Raw genomic sequence first — 15,391 nt, 5'->3', positions numbered from 1 at the left:
TGATAAATTCCAAATCTACATATCCAACGCTATAGGAAATCCAAAGTAATAGTAAAAGAGAATATAAATAAATCATCTAGGATAAAACACTGAAATTATCTTCCATCCGGACTATGATTTGTGTGTGTCAGGGGTTTTATTCGAGGGTGATTTGTCAAAATTTGGGTTTCTCTATCCAATAAGGGGCAGTCTCTGACAAGTCCTTCCCAGGAATAAATAAAAGTACCAAGACCTGCTAAATAAAAGCCACCTTTGATCCAAATACGTCTGTTCCCTGTACAGACTGGATTTTCTACTGACAACATAGAGGGCTAACCTCAAATTAATTATTCTTATTTCAAATGCTTATTGGTCGTTTCTAAAAGTAAAAAATGCTAGCTCCACAGATTTTGACGGTCTCAAATATTATTTTGAATAGAGGCATAGGCCCTGGCAATGCTTTAATAGGATTTTTATTGTAATGGAGATCATGAGGGAATTAAAATTTATCATGAGTTGAAAGTAATCATTAGAAATTCTTCTACTCTTAATTTAACAAAATTCTCCCAATATTATTTAGTTGGTCTCATCATATATTTATATGTTGTATCTTTTGATTTCAAACTTTGGTATTAAGTTTAGCTCTACTGTGAAGTAAAAACTGAGACATAAACTGGACTGCACTGGGCATAGGAAAATATGACACATACAGCAGAATGAAGTAGAGAAAAAAAAAAAACAAACACATTCAAGGCTGATTTGAAGTTAGGGTGGATTAACATCAAGCACCGAAGACATATTTCACTTAAAACTTGTGTTTAGGTGATCATATATAATTTCTGTTATTTCTGATGTAATCATTACTAATACAAATATATGGCTGCCTTAGCAATAGAGGCATATTAAAGATTATCAGGCAGAATGGAACATATATTTAAGGCCAAATAAGAGACTGTTATAATACCTTCAGGAACTGAAAGTACTGAAACGGTGGTATGTTATGAAGAGGAGGAGATGTATAAGCAGAAATACCACTTTGATCAACTGTGGGGTTTGACTGAATGTTGAAGTGATGGGAGGAGGAATGTGGGGGTAAATCTGCAGGCTAAGGTCCTGGGGTTCTTGTGTCACAGATTAAAGTATGGCGCACAGAAGGAAAAGCGTAGACGTAAAGGGTGGTGATTTAGTTTGACTTACGATAAGCTGCGCATACATTTATATTATTCACATGGACCTGTCCAGTGGGAAGCTGCAGATATGTGCACGAAGGAGTTGCTGTTGTGGCTCAGCGGTAATGAACCCAACTAGTATCCATGAGGACACAGGTGCAATCCCTGGCCTCACTCAGTGGGTTAAGGATGTGGCGTTGCCGTGAGCTGTGGTGTAGGTCAGATGCAGCTTGGATCCCAAGCTGCTGTGCCTGTGGTGTAGGCTGGCAGCTGCAGTTCCAGTTCAACCCCTGACCTGGGAATTTCCATATGCCATGGGTGCAGCCCTAAAAAGACCATATTTATGGATTTAGATTCCACCAGAGACGCTATTGGCATAAAGGGGCATATCTTGAATTACACCCAGAACATGAAGAGGAAAACAACAAAATCAAGGACAACAATCTTACAGAACCAGTTGTAAGGCCTCATGGTCCGGCCACGAGGAATCTGTAAGAGTCTTCAGGGAAAGTGTTTCCGACGTGGTGAACGGCATCAATGTGAAGATTTGGAGGAGAAGCTTCAAGACACAAGGATTACAAAGTGCAAAAGTCAGGCATAACTTGGCCTGCGGGAGAGCCAGACAGCAGGCTAGGGTGACGGTAGCACAGAGAGCAGGTAGGAAAGTGGTAGGATGAGGCCTGAGAAGGAGGCAGGGCCTGAGAATTACGTGAGGAGAGAAAAGGAGGAGCAGCTGTAAGGAAAATGAACAAAACAAAGTCGTATCGTTCAGACAAAGATGAGCGGTCGGAGAACAGGTGAAGCACTGGGGAACCTGAAGGAGTTGGTGATCAAGTGTCAAGAATAACCAAGCGTTCTTGCCAGTTCAGTTCGGATTAAATACGAAGCCCATAATATACCAGACACCGTGAGATATGGCATACGAAGATTTTTGCATGTGGAAATTGGGGGACACGGGTGACTTTTGTCAGAGCAATGCCAGCACCATGGTGGTGTGGTGTCAGAAGCCAGATCACAGCAGGCTGAAGATAAACGGGAGGTGGGGAAGCAGTTGTAAGATGGTATTTTACAGATCTTGGTTTAAAAGGGGAGGAGGGAGGTAGTCCCTTAGGGTAATGTAAGTGCCTGCCCTTGGAGCTTTCGGCTTTAACCTTCATCTCCAGTAAACATGCTGCCAGCTGTGTGACACAGCTACTGGCAAAACATAGGGAACCAGGCTGCCTCACCGTGACATTCACTTATAGAAAGCACTTGGTAACCTAGACAACTGATAGCTTTTCCCTTTTTTCACAAGAATGCCCACTCCTAGGCTTTCAGTTCACCAATAAGGAGGGAACCTGAAAGCCCTAGGCACCCACTCTCACACCCTGCTAAAGGCAGCACCCAGATTCGTCCTCTCTCTTTCTCTCTCTCATTCTTTCTCTTCTCTCTTTTTCGACCTATGACCTCACTGCGGCCATCTTCAGGTGTGCTGGGCTGCCTCCAGGACTTGCGAGTAATAGATTTTATTCTTCAGACTCCCCTGATGATTGCTGCTGAGGTGCCCCTCACACTCACAATAAGAACCACAGGGCTGGACCACACACACCCTTGACGCCTGTCAGGAGATGTCTCTGGGGCGCCACACAAGTGGTACAGGCCCAGGTGGGCGCCCCGGGCATCGCAGATGATAGCAGCACTATGAATGAGCTGAGCACAGGACAGCAATTATCTAAACTTGGACAAAGGGTACAGAGTAGGAGTTTAAAAACGGAGAAGTTTGTGTATCCACTTAAGACCGAGTGGTTGAGGAGTTCCTGTCGTGGCGCAGTGGTTCACGAATCCGACTAGAAACCATGAGGTTGCAGGTTCGATCCCTGGCCTTGCTCAGTGGGTTAAGGATCTGGCGTTGCCGTGACCTGTGGTGTAGGTCGCAGACGTGGCTCGGATCTGGCGTTGCTGTGGCTCTGGTGTAGACCAGCGGCTACAGCTCCAATTCGAATCCTAGTCTGGGAACCTCTATATGCCACTGGTGGGTCTAGAAAAAGACCAAAAAAAAGACCGAGTGGTTGACAAATCGAGAAAGAGGTAAGAAATTGAACAACCGCCATGGGAAAATATGAAGTTTGAAAAGCTATGTGGAATTTGGAAAGAAAAAAAAAACTACAAAACAACTCACTTTATTATTGAAGACTAAGGGAAAGGCTTAAGTTCAGAACAGATGCAGCTAAAATTGACGGAAGGCCGGAAAGAAATCTGTGGAACTGAGGACTGGTGGCCTCAACTGTTTTCTGGGACTGCAAGGACTTACTATCTGTTGATGAAGGAGCAACTGGGTTAGGCTGCTTGAGGAAAGTGAGGAGACCGTGGGTCACTGACTTTGGGAAGTGGAGTCAGAAGTAAATTAGGGGCATGTAAACAAATTTCCGGTGGTGCTGAACGTCCACCACAGGATTTTAGTCCAAAACGACATGGCACCAATACAGATGGTTTTGTAACATTTCTACAGTGGTTTAAAAGAAATGGCATTTTATTAGAGAAGGAATATTGTGAGTTAATCCATTGTCGAGATATAGCGAACTTGGTATAAATGACTGAGAAAAGCTTTATAAATTAGGAAAGACAAGGTCAAGGGATAGAACACTATTGCAACAGAGACCTTGTTTCTGGCCAGTTAAATAAAAGGGTATTCAAACCCTGGATTAGATCATTGTATTACAGTAAGAAAAATGTATTCCAAAACCTCAGTGGCTTCATCAGCTAATTTTTTTTTCCTATTCATGCTCACTTCCAAAGTAGTTCAGAAGGGACTCTGCTTATTATTTTAATGTAAGAACCATGGGATAGAGACGTCATTGTTCCATGTCCACGTTTACATTTCTGGGTAATTCGTTGTTTTTAATGGGTACTGACGTCTGTGTTGTGCACCTATCCATTGTCTTCTCAGAAATAACATGTGATCCTCCTCATATTCCAAATGGTTTTTACACACCTGAATCAAACAGATACAGAACTGGAGACAGAATCACTTATCACTGTAGAGAAGGCTTTTATCCTGAGATCCAGGGAAATGTTGCAAGATGCACCGGCAGTCGTTGGTCACCTGCTCCAAGATGTACCTGTAAGTTCCATTCATATCTTGACATACTTCTTAATTCATTCTCTTAAACAAAATTGGGGACAGAATAAGTCCAAGTAATTGCCCTGTTGTTTATGTAAAGGCTTAGAGGCTACATTTTCTTTCTTTTCTTTTCTTTTTTTTTAGGGCAACACTCGCAGCATGTGGAAGTTCCCAGGCTAGGGGTCAAATTGGAGCTACAGCTGCCAGCCTATGCCACAGCCACAGCAACACAGGATCCTTAACCCACTGAGAAAGACCAGGGATCAAAACTGTGTCCTAATAGATAGTCGTCGGGTTCATAACCCACCGAGCCACAGTAAGAACTCCATTCTTTGCTTTTCTAAGAAGGCAATTCAAGGAAGGAATAAATACACCTTTTTATAAGCTAAAAACTGTTTAAATTGTTTGCTACTCAAAGTTAAACATATGTCTATGTGTATGGGTATATGCTAATCTAACTAATATAATTCTAACATCTGAACTAAAACACTGACATGTAGTATATTAGTTTCTTAGTGCTGTGTAACAAATTTCCCCCCAGAGTACATTGGCTTAAACCCAAAGTGTATTGACTTAAAACAACATGCCTCTCTATTCCTAGCGCTCCTGTGCATCAGGATTTAGGGACTGGCTTCACTGGCTGGTTCTGAGTCACCCTTCTTGGGTTGCAGTCAGGATGGGGCCCTAGGCGGCAATCGCCTGGGGACTCGGCTGTGCTGTAGAATTTGCTTCCAAGAAGGCTTACCTCCCTGGCTTCAGCACCTTACCTCCTGGGCATCTCCACACCTGGCCTGAAAGGCAGCTCACGTGCGTGTCCCGGAGCTGGTGATCCCAGCCAGAGAGGAGGAAGTCTCCACCCCATGCACAGCCTGGTCGTTAGAAGTGAGTCACTAATTCCAGCACAATAAAGGGTGAGGAGTTAGGCTCTGGTTTTTGGAGGAAGGAGTGTAGAATGTGGAATTTTCTAACACCATCAAATGTAGAAAAATGTCACTCAGCTGAACAGAGTATTTTATTTCTGGGAACGCTTCCTCTGCCTTTTTGAAGTGTTTTCTGTCGCCACGGTCATATCCCTTTCCTTTATATATTTGGGGTTCATTGTAAAGAGCCACCGCCTGTAAACCGGATCTTCCATGAAAGAAAAACGTGATGATACAAATAATAGATCAGTGACCTCAATGTTAATTCCAGGCATAAGGCCAAAATAAATTTTCAAAGCATGAGTCCCTTAAAAAGGAAGCTATATTGGTATGAAGTAGATTTCAACGTGCATAAGAATTATGAGAGAAATATTTAACATGTTTAAAGTTGGTTTATGAAAAGGGCAGTTAAGCCCTACTGCATCTGTACCTCAAAAAGTTTATCCCAAGAGGGAGCTTCTGAGGTTCTTGTGGATAAGATAGGGAAACTGACTAGTTAGAGGATTATCAGATATTCATAACTTCATTAAATAAGCTTATCTAATTATCCAGTGCAGGACCATTTTCAGGCCTGCTCCATTCCTCATCGTGTCATCAGGGACTTTAATGGTATAGAGGAAATGTGCAATTTCACAATGGCGTGATGCAGGGGTGCTGGAAGTGAATCTGCGTTAGGACAGATCCATCACTCAGAAAGAATCCTGTGTGCTAGGTCGGATCTGATAACATGAAATTCAGCAGTGATAACTGCAAGATCCTGGGCTTGGGTCAAAGGAATCAGCTGCACAAGTACAGAAAGACTAGAAACACTTTTAAAAAATTATATGCCACTGGTGGGGCCATAAAAAGAGCTCAGTGGTTCACGAACTTAACTCATATCCACGAGGACACAGGTTCCCTCCCTGGCCTCGCTCAGTGGGTTAAGGATCCAACGTTGCCTTGAGCTATGGTGTAGGTCCCAGCATGGCTCGGATCTCACATTCCCGTGACTGTGACGTGGGTTGGCAGCTACAGCTCAGATTGGACCCCTAGCCTGGGAATCTCCATGTGCTGCTGGTGTGGCCATAAAAAAGACAAATATATATATATATATATACACTGAATATTTTTGTCGATTTTGAGATTCATTTGAGCCACCACTATGATGGAATGGTTTAAAGCTGTTCATGAGACCAGAAGCTGTGTTGGTCGAAAGGGAAGAGGAGAATGAGACTGTTCTAACTCCCGCCAATATCAGTGCTGATCAGACCAGACGGGGAAGATTATAGGTGCTTCAGGAAATGATCTTGATAAAGAGATAAAGGCAGATTCAGGTATTCCCAAATGAAAGAGAAGAAGTGCTAAAGGGCTCAGGAAAGCGGTGGTAATGATTCTTACTTTTAATCATGCCCTCTTTGTGTACCTCTTAGAAACGAATCTCAGTGGGTTATTTTACTCTACGGGTACTCTGTGAAACATCATAATGCGGTGGGTAACCGTACTTGTTCTGGAATCAGATCGTCAAGGCTCGGGTCTCTCCTCTCCAATTTAGTGGCGAAGCTCATTGAGGTCTTTGAGATGCTGTTCTCGGAAATGCAAGGCTCCAGCTTCCCACCATGGAATTATAGTTCAATACACGTGTCTTAATATACGTGACGTGATGAAATTTGTAAAATCCAAAGGTGAAGAGAAAACAGCCTAAATCTCCAAAAAGGAATCCAAAAGCTAGACTCTTATTTAAAAGGAATAGACAAAATAAGCATTTCAATCTTAAGAGTAGGGAGGCCTCGAAATTGGGGGAAATCTATCAATGACAAGAGATACGGAACATAGGCCAAGTTTCGGAGAAGGTATCACCCACAAATCTTTGTTAAAAAAAGACGCTAGGGTATGTAAAGAGTCAAAGTTTGTGACTCACATAGCAAGTCTGTAAAAACTGCTTGACAGATTTCTCTAATCAAACGAAAAGGGAAATGAATCATTGCTCATTGATTCAGATGCTAATGAATATCTTAGTTGTGTTGTTATTTTGTGTTGCACATGTGTACTTGTGATATAATCATATTTCATGATAAAAAATAAATAATAGTGTGGTATTAAAAGTGTTAAATTATCTCTAATTGATCCAATAAAAAGGACAGTTTTTCCTGAAAAATACCACATATAAGCCTGTTATAAACAACGTAGCCCTTAAGCACTCCTGTGAGTATTCATCATAATGAATGAATACATAATACATTCATCTTATGTATTCAATACATAAGAATAAAAATAAAATATGATCGTATTATACCTCATGTAAAATAGGTATAAGAAGTGGTAAAAAAAAATCATTCTCCAATTAAAATAAAAATAAGCATTCAACTGTTTCCCTTAGTCTTAACCATTTGGATATTAAGAATTATTCATTGTTCATTTCTCCATTTAGATAAAGAAAGGGAAATATACCTTAATGCCTGATTTGAAGAATAAATAAGAATGTTGATTTTCTGTGCATTATGTTCAATGGAAAATTGCTGTGCTATTCTCTATTTATCACACATTTCCAATGCATTAAAAAATAAACTAATCAGTGGTAATCTAAAAAACAACTGTTTCCTTCCTATGTTGCCTTGGTCTGAGAATAAAAACCAGGATTCTGATTTCTGATGAAAATGGAAAGGAAAGAATAAGACATATGAACTGCATGATAAAATCTGTACTTTCATCTCAATTAAGATGCTAATTTCGTCAACGAAGGAGAAGACTTATGCACTTAGAAGAATTCATTCATTAAGTCTATGTAGTTTTCTCCCAAGAGAGTCCTCATATCAATGTTGCATCATATGACCCTCAGAACATAATTTGATCTTCATTAGCAAGGACCTCCTTACATACCTCAGTCATCTGAATTTTCTGTAACTTTTCTTCTCCTAGAAGCCCTGATGCAGTAAGTGTAATTAAGCCAATAAGAGTATAATTTACAGATGAAATGAGTAATTTCTAAGTGGATTGTATATTAAGGTAAAACCTTATTTGTATTTTTTTCTTGCAAGTTAAACCTTGTAGCCGTCCAGTCATAAAACATGGAAGGCTATATCATGACTCTAGTGGATACTTTCCAGCAAACGTAGGACAGCAGTTTTACTACTACTGTGATCATAATTTTGTGACTCCCTCACACCATTCCGGGGACTACCTGACGTGCACACGGAATGGATGGTCTGCAGAAGTCCCATGCCTCAGTAAGTAAACCTCTTTCATACCATGTGTACAAATCTTGCAAAGAGTAGAGAGACAGTACAGAAGTACTGTTAAGTCTTCCATAAAAAAAAAATAAGGCCAAGGGATGAGTTCTGTGAGCAGAAAAACCCCAATAGGTTTCCCTTTTATGAGAAGCTCATCATAGAAACCATATGAGAAATATGGAGACTTTACAAGAATACTGGCATCATTTATACATATTTTAAATATAAAAACTAAAGATAAATAATATGGAATATTGATTTTTTTAACAAACCTTTGGTAATAGCTTTAGTTTTTCTTAAGACATGTCGTTTTTGGATGTTACTGCATTCTCATGCAGATTCTATAAAGTTAATTTTTATGTACTCATTTACCAAATTTATGTTTTTCGTTTTCTATTATTTTTATGATCCTTAGGACAATGTATTTTTGATTATTTGGAACATGGACACTACTCATATTCAGCAAAAAAATATTTACAGGGTGAAACGGTAAGAGTTCACTGCTATCGTGGCTACAGTCTCCCACATAATCAGGACACGCTGCTCTGTACAGAGAATGGCTGGTCTCCTCCTCCGAAGTGCATCCTTGTCAGTGAGTAAATTGGTCTGAGATCCCTGTATGTTATAATTTTCTAAGACTCAACTATACAATCTGCTGCAAAATGTTTATACTGACTTCTTGTTTTGCCAAAGGACCTATTTGGTTTTATTTTTTACAAGTATATGTGAGTGTGTGTCCAAACTTTTTAGTAAGAATATATCAAAATAAGTGTGCCTAATAACGATAGGCATTAGTCAAGAAGGCAGGACAAGAACCACGAAGAAGAAACCCATAATAAAGAGTGATGTCTGTTTTTACAGCATAGGACTTTTACTGTCTCTCCTGATGCACATGGAGTCTTTGAGAATCATCCATGGATGAGAGTATCTTTGTGGGAGTCTAGGTGCCTAGCGGAGAAATTACAGCACACTGTCAGAGCACAAAGGTTCAAGCTGGGAGGCATCGAAGAGGGTTAGAGGAACAGTTCCGCTTTACCTGTGTCACCTTTCCCTAAAGTGACATGATTCAGTGCCAGGAGAGATGCTTTCAGCACAGGATTCCACCTGGAGGGTCAGAGAAATAGGAGCACGTGGGTGAGAGCCAGCTCCCTCAAGCTGTGCAACCCTGAGGAAAAGGCCCATTCCTCTCCCACGTCGTCTGCATGGTTGAGGGGTGGGGAGAAGCTAGGAGCACAGCATCCAAGGCTAGAGCTTCTCAAGGGACATGGGTCCTACCACTGTGTAGACACCGTCAGGAAGCCCACCCTCTAGCCCTTGCAGACCCCTCGCTTATAAATCCTGCTCACCCATGGGCACCCTCGACGTGTCCCCTTCCCCTGCCCCACAGCCAACTCCCTGTGTATGTCTCCAAGGCGGCAATGCAGGCCTTCGCAGATGGCTAGTGAGCACACCTAGAAAGCCAGCCTGACTCTGTAGGATTGTGAGAAAGCACACAAGTGTGAGCATTTTGCCTTGTCCCAGGAAAAGCAACCAGGAAGCTGTCAGCACACAGAGTGGCTTTGCTGGTTTGAGAGAAGCATAGGAGCTTCAAAGTTCTCTCCTAAGAGAGATCAACACGTGGAGCAAGTGTTTCTTTAAAAAGGTCTGAAAAAGCCTCAGAATCCCTATCAATGTGGCAGAATGTATTTCCCCTCCCCAAGTCACTCTGTAAAAACCAGAGGAAGTGACTGCTTCTTTAAATGCAAAGACAGCAACTAAACTGTCAAAGGAGTGTAGTAAAAACTGAGGGACACAATATTTTCCAGCAACTGGCCACAAATAATGGATATGTATAATTCATCTGGTAAAGAATTCAAAATGGTTAATATAAAGAATTTTAGAAACATACAAGAAAACATGGAAAGACAATTCAAAGAATTCAGATCAACAATAATTAAAATAAAAAGCTTAACAGAGAGATAAATGAAAACAACCAAATAGTAATTCTGAAGATAAAGAATACAATTAGTGAAGTGACAACTACAAATAAAAAGCATCAATAGCAAACCATCAAACAGAAAGTAAAAATCTGTGAAATAGAAGAAAACTCACTTGAAAGTATCCTGTCAGAGTGAAGGTAACTTAATACATAAGTCTTTACGTATTAATAATTACATTAAATGTAAATACATTCAATTCTCTAATCAAAAGACAGAGAGAGCTTTATGTATTTTTACAAAATACATTCAATTCTCTAATCAAAAGACAGAGAGAGCTTTATGTATTTTTTCAAAAGAAGAAACAGAAGATCTAACTATACACTACCTACAGATGAAACTAAACTGAGAATCACTTGATTGTTTAGGACACCCAAAGGCTAGAGTGAGTGGAAAGAAATGAAAGAAAGAAAAAAGAAAGGAAGGAAGGGTCGAATTCACAGAAACAGAGTAGAATGGTAGTTACAAGGGGCTCGAAGGCGAAGGAAATGGGGAGATGCTGGCCCAAAGGTGTAGGCTTTCATATATAAGAAGAATTCTGGGGAACTAATGTACAGCTTGGTGATATAGTTAATAATACTGTATTGTGTGCTTGAAATGTGCTAAGAGAGTAGATATAAACCATTCCAACCACACATACAAAACAGGTAATATGTGGGGTGATGAATGTGATAATTAACCCATTGTGATAAATGAATATGTACATCAAATCAACTCAATGTACAAATTATACACATAAAATTTTAATTGTTAACTCTACATCAATAAAGCTAGGGGGAAACCTACAACAGATATGGAAAAGGTAAAAAGAAAGCAGAAAATTACAAAGTATTATCACCTATAACAAAGGAAGATAGAGAAGAAGTGGTTGAAAAAGCAATAGCAAAACAAGCTAGGTAACAAAATATCAATAGTAAGTGTTCACCTATCAATGATTACCTTAGATGTAAATGGATTAAACTCACCTATGAAAAGAAATAGAGTACCTGAATGATTGAAAAACAAGATTCCATCATTTACTGCCTGTAAATGACTCACTTTAGATTGAAAGACACAAACAGAATAAGATGCATGGAAAATGAAATTTAATGCAAATAGAAGCCAAAAGAAAGCAGAAGAAAAAGTTGACTTTTTGTCTTAACTGTATCCTGCAGCAAAGGTAAATATAAAAATAAAAATGTCAACTCAGCATGAACATAGAATAATTATAAACATAAGCATCCACCATCAGAACTCCTAAAAAAGTAAATCAAATATCCACAGCTCTGATTAGGAGAAATTGAGAGCAATACAATACTAATAGTAGATTTTGATAACCCATTTTCAATAATGGACAGAATATCCAAACAAATTCGGTAAAGAAAAAGAAGACTTAAACAACACTGTAAACTAAATGAACCTAATAGATACATGTGGAACATAACACTCAACAGAAGAAGACGCATTTTTCTCAAGTCCACATGGAGTAATCTCTGGAAGGATATGACATGTTTGATCAAAAAACAAATTTTAGGAGATAGAAATCATGCCGTGTATCTTTTTAAACACATTGGAATGAAACTAGATACCAGAAACAGAAAGAGAGAGAGAACATCTGCAGATATGCGAAGACAAAACAACAGAGTCTAGAACAGCAATAGCATCAGAGAGGAAATCAATAGGGAATTTTAAGAAATATCCTAAGACAAATAAAGATGACATATGATCTATCAAAACTCATGGCTTACTGCAAAAACAGTGCAAAGAGGGAATTTTTATGATAAACGTCTATATTAAAAGAGAATAAAGGTCTTACATAAACAACCTAAATTTGTATCTTAAAGCACTAGAAAAGGAAAAACAAGCCCAGAGTTAGCAGAAAAGAGGAAATAAATATTAGAACAGAAGTAAATCAAATACAGACTAATAAAACAAAAGAAAAATCAACAAAGTTAAAAGTTGGATTTTTGAGAAGATAAACAAAATTGGTAAAAGCTTAGCTAAACCGTAAAAAAGAGAGAAAACACTTAAAATTTAAGACTCAAATAAGGAAAATTAGAAATGAGAGAGGATACATTACACTGGATGCCTCAAAAATGAAAATAATTACAGGGACAAACGAAAAGCTTAGCCTTGGGCTCAGCTTCCATGAGGGAGTGGGTGATACAGATAAAGTCAAGCTGCTCCTCTTACTTAATCCAGGAGTCCAGTATATTGCATACGTGAGTGTATACGGGTTTTTTCCACTCCAGTGCTATGCTAGAGCTTCTCCTGTGAAAACGTGGACTTTCACATCAGCTCTCTCCTCCATGGGTGGTCTTCTAAGGTAGTGTTTCCAAGGGCTCCTGCACTGTGGCTTAGATAGACTAGAGCTGGTTCATGGGCCCTGCAAGCACCACAGTCAAAACAGAGATCTGCCTGCGTTTTACCTGATGCATGGATGGGCGAGACGCTCCTGAGTCCCTTGGCATGTGGTGTTGGACCCCATACTTCCCTCAAAGACACTGTTGTCTGTGGTTGGACGTTGAATTTCTGCTGTTGGTTGGGGAAACAAAACAACGGATGTCTCGTGCTGCCATGATCCCACGTCTTTTAGAGAGAGTTTAAAGCCTATTTTTTTCTAATACAAGTATCTCAACTCCTGCTTTCTTTTGGTTGCCATTTTTGTGGATTATCTTTTTTCGTCCCTTTATTTTCTATGTGTGCCCTTCAAGTTAGCTTCTAATAGACAACATATCGGTGGATCTTGGATTTTTACCCCTGTATCCAGTCTATGTCTTTTACTATGGAGTTTAATAATTTACACAACATATTTTTGATAAGTAATTTTTCCTATTATCATTTCATTATTTTCTGTTTCTGTTGTAGTCCTTCTATCTCCTCTTTTCTTTCTTGCTTTCTCCCTTTGTGTTTCTTTGGGTTTGTTTGCCTCTTTGGGAGAGGCTGGGGCTACTTAGGCTGAGACATAGGAGCTGCCTGTGATTACTTGCCTGGGATATATGCCAGGTCCAAACCACCTCTGCTTTACTCTTTCATCAGATTTCACGATGTGTAACTGCTGTTTTGAGTCTCTGTTGGGGAAATCACCTATCCCCATTTCGTAAGTGCTGGTTTATAGATACTTATCTTGTTCTTGCTGATTGGAACACATCTCTCTCGTTCATCATTTTTATCGACTCTCTGTTTTGGGGTCTGTGCATTAAACACCCACATCCAGTCTTCAAAGACTGGCCTCAGAACCAGAAGGCCTTCATCAGTCAGCCTGGACAGAGATTCTCAAACCTCTATGCTCACCCAAACTGCTGTCTTTGTACTTCTCATCTAATGAAGATCTAGAGTATGCCATCCCATCTGTGTCCTGGGATGAGATGGAAGCCAATGGGCTTGAGCAGTAGCCACAAAAGTTGGTGAAGCTGGAGTTTATCACCTCACTCACCCTGCACTGAGCTGAAAAGAGGAGCTGTGGCAAATGCCTGGGCACGCCTTCAAATTGTATTCTCTTTCAAACCAGGGCATTGTTCGCTGTATTCCCTAAGAACCTAACAAATTCTGGGCTTTGTCATCTCTCAGACACAGGTTAGTTAGAAGCTAATTCCTAAGGCAGCAGCTGGAAAAGTTGAGGGTCTAGATGTGCAGTCTAACTCCTTCCAGGAGCTTTATCCCCTGCTTGCTCTGAGCTAAGCTGAGAGATGATCTATGAGAAGTGCTAGCACAGACATTTGTAACTGCCGCTGGTCCTCAGTAGTCCCAGAGACCAGAAAATGCTGGGACCTTTCATCACTTGGAATGTACCATCCCACTTTCTCCTGGGCCATTAGGTTTCGGCGGGGAAATCTGCTTAGGGCCATATGAGGGCTCCTCTGTACGTTTCAAGGTGTTTTCCTCGTGCTGCTTTAAGACTTCTCTTTCTGTCTTTGATCTTTGGCCCTTTATTATAACATGCGTTGTAGAAGATCTACTCGTGATGATTTTGTTTGATCTAAAACTTCATGACAGTAACAAGTAATCTGCATTTGTGTGTTTACCACCACCAATGAGTTTGCAGGCTATTATGTACGTTTGTTCCATATTCCATTTCTAAAGCAGCAGCGGATAAAGTTGAGGGTCTAGATGAGCAGTCTGACTCCTGCCAGGGAGAAATGGAGCTGGGCTTGATCGCCTGCTCACTCTGCACCAAGCAGGGGGTGACCTATAAGAAGTGCTGGCACACCCATTTGCAACTGCAACTGTGTCCTCAGTAGTCCCCAGGAGATGGTGCAAATGCTGTCCTCCAGCTCCCAGAGGCAAGTGAGTTAGAAGGTACAACCTGGATTAGCAGTTGGAAAATTGGAGCCCTAGATTGTGGGTCAAACCCTTTGCTCCTCTAGGAGCAAATTGTTTCCCTCCAGATGTCTCCTGCTGGGCTGGGGTGTGGTTTATTGTGGCGGCGTCTCGGATTTTCCTACCACTTAGGGTTTTGGCATGTCCTCACTATCTGGTATGCAGGAGCCTCTCCGTGTTTGTATTTTGAGTGATGGGGACTGTGTCTGTGGGGAAAGGGAGAGGTCAAGGCACCTAGTCCACTGTGTTACTAGTGTCACTCGGAGTCTTCCAAACGAGTGTTTATGTTGGGTTGTTTGATTTTTTTCTTTATAATTTTCAAAGTGAAGACAATTATTGATTATTCAATCTTTATTCTTTTCTAGTATTGCTATTTATTGTTAAAACATCCCTCTCACCACACTATAGTGTCATCTCACTAGATTTTATTTAGCATGTTTTTATTTTCATTACAAAATAGCCAATTTTTCTCTGTTGATTTTTTTATCCCCAAGTTATTTAACAAATGAAGCTGAGTTCTGTGAAGAGACCTAGTAAGTGACAGCAGTTTACGTCTATGTTTCAGATTTAGTTATACATGATTTGAGGACTCATCCTTTTGTCCTTAGCGGACGAATGCCTGTGTTGATCTTTATCATTTTCGTTGAACTCCATGTACTGATAGGGCTTTGAGCACCCAATTAGGATGACAGACATTTCGAATTCTCAAGTTGAAGCCTGTCGCAACTGTGGAGGAAGAGTC

At 40.3% G+C, this 15,391-nt stretch overlaps 1 protein-coding gene across 5 annotated transcripts in view; it reads left to right on the top strand.

Annotated features, from left to right (window-relative positions):
• Positions 1-15,391, top strand: part of CFH (complement factor H) — an 81,436-nt gene that overhangs the window by 30,129 nt on the left and 35,916 nt on the right. For all 5 annotated transcript variants that reach the window (XM_047754610.1, XM_047754607.1, XM_047754606.1 and 2 more), the window contains exons 7-9: positions 4,075-4,248; positions 8,183-8,371; positions 8,790-8,966. In XM_047754610.1, the coding sequence (XP_047610566.1) occupies positions 4,075-4,248; positions 8,183-8,371; positions 8,790-8,966 (540 nt within the window). The remainder of the gene's footprint in view (positions 1-4,074; positions 4,249-8,182; positions 8,372-8,789; positions 8,967-15,391) is intronic.

The sequence above is a fragment of the Phacochoerus africanus genome, chromosome 12, assembly GCF_016906955.1.
Source record: "Phacochoerus africanus isolate WHEZ1 chromosome 12, ROS_Pafr_v1, whole genome shotgun sequence".
Taxonomy (NCBI): Eukaryota; Metazoa; Chordata; class Mammalia; order Artiodactyla; family Suidae; genus Phacochoerus; species Phacochoerus africanus.
Note: the sequence above shows the minus strand (reverse complement) of the source record. Positions and strands in the feature narration are given on the sequence as shown.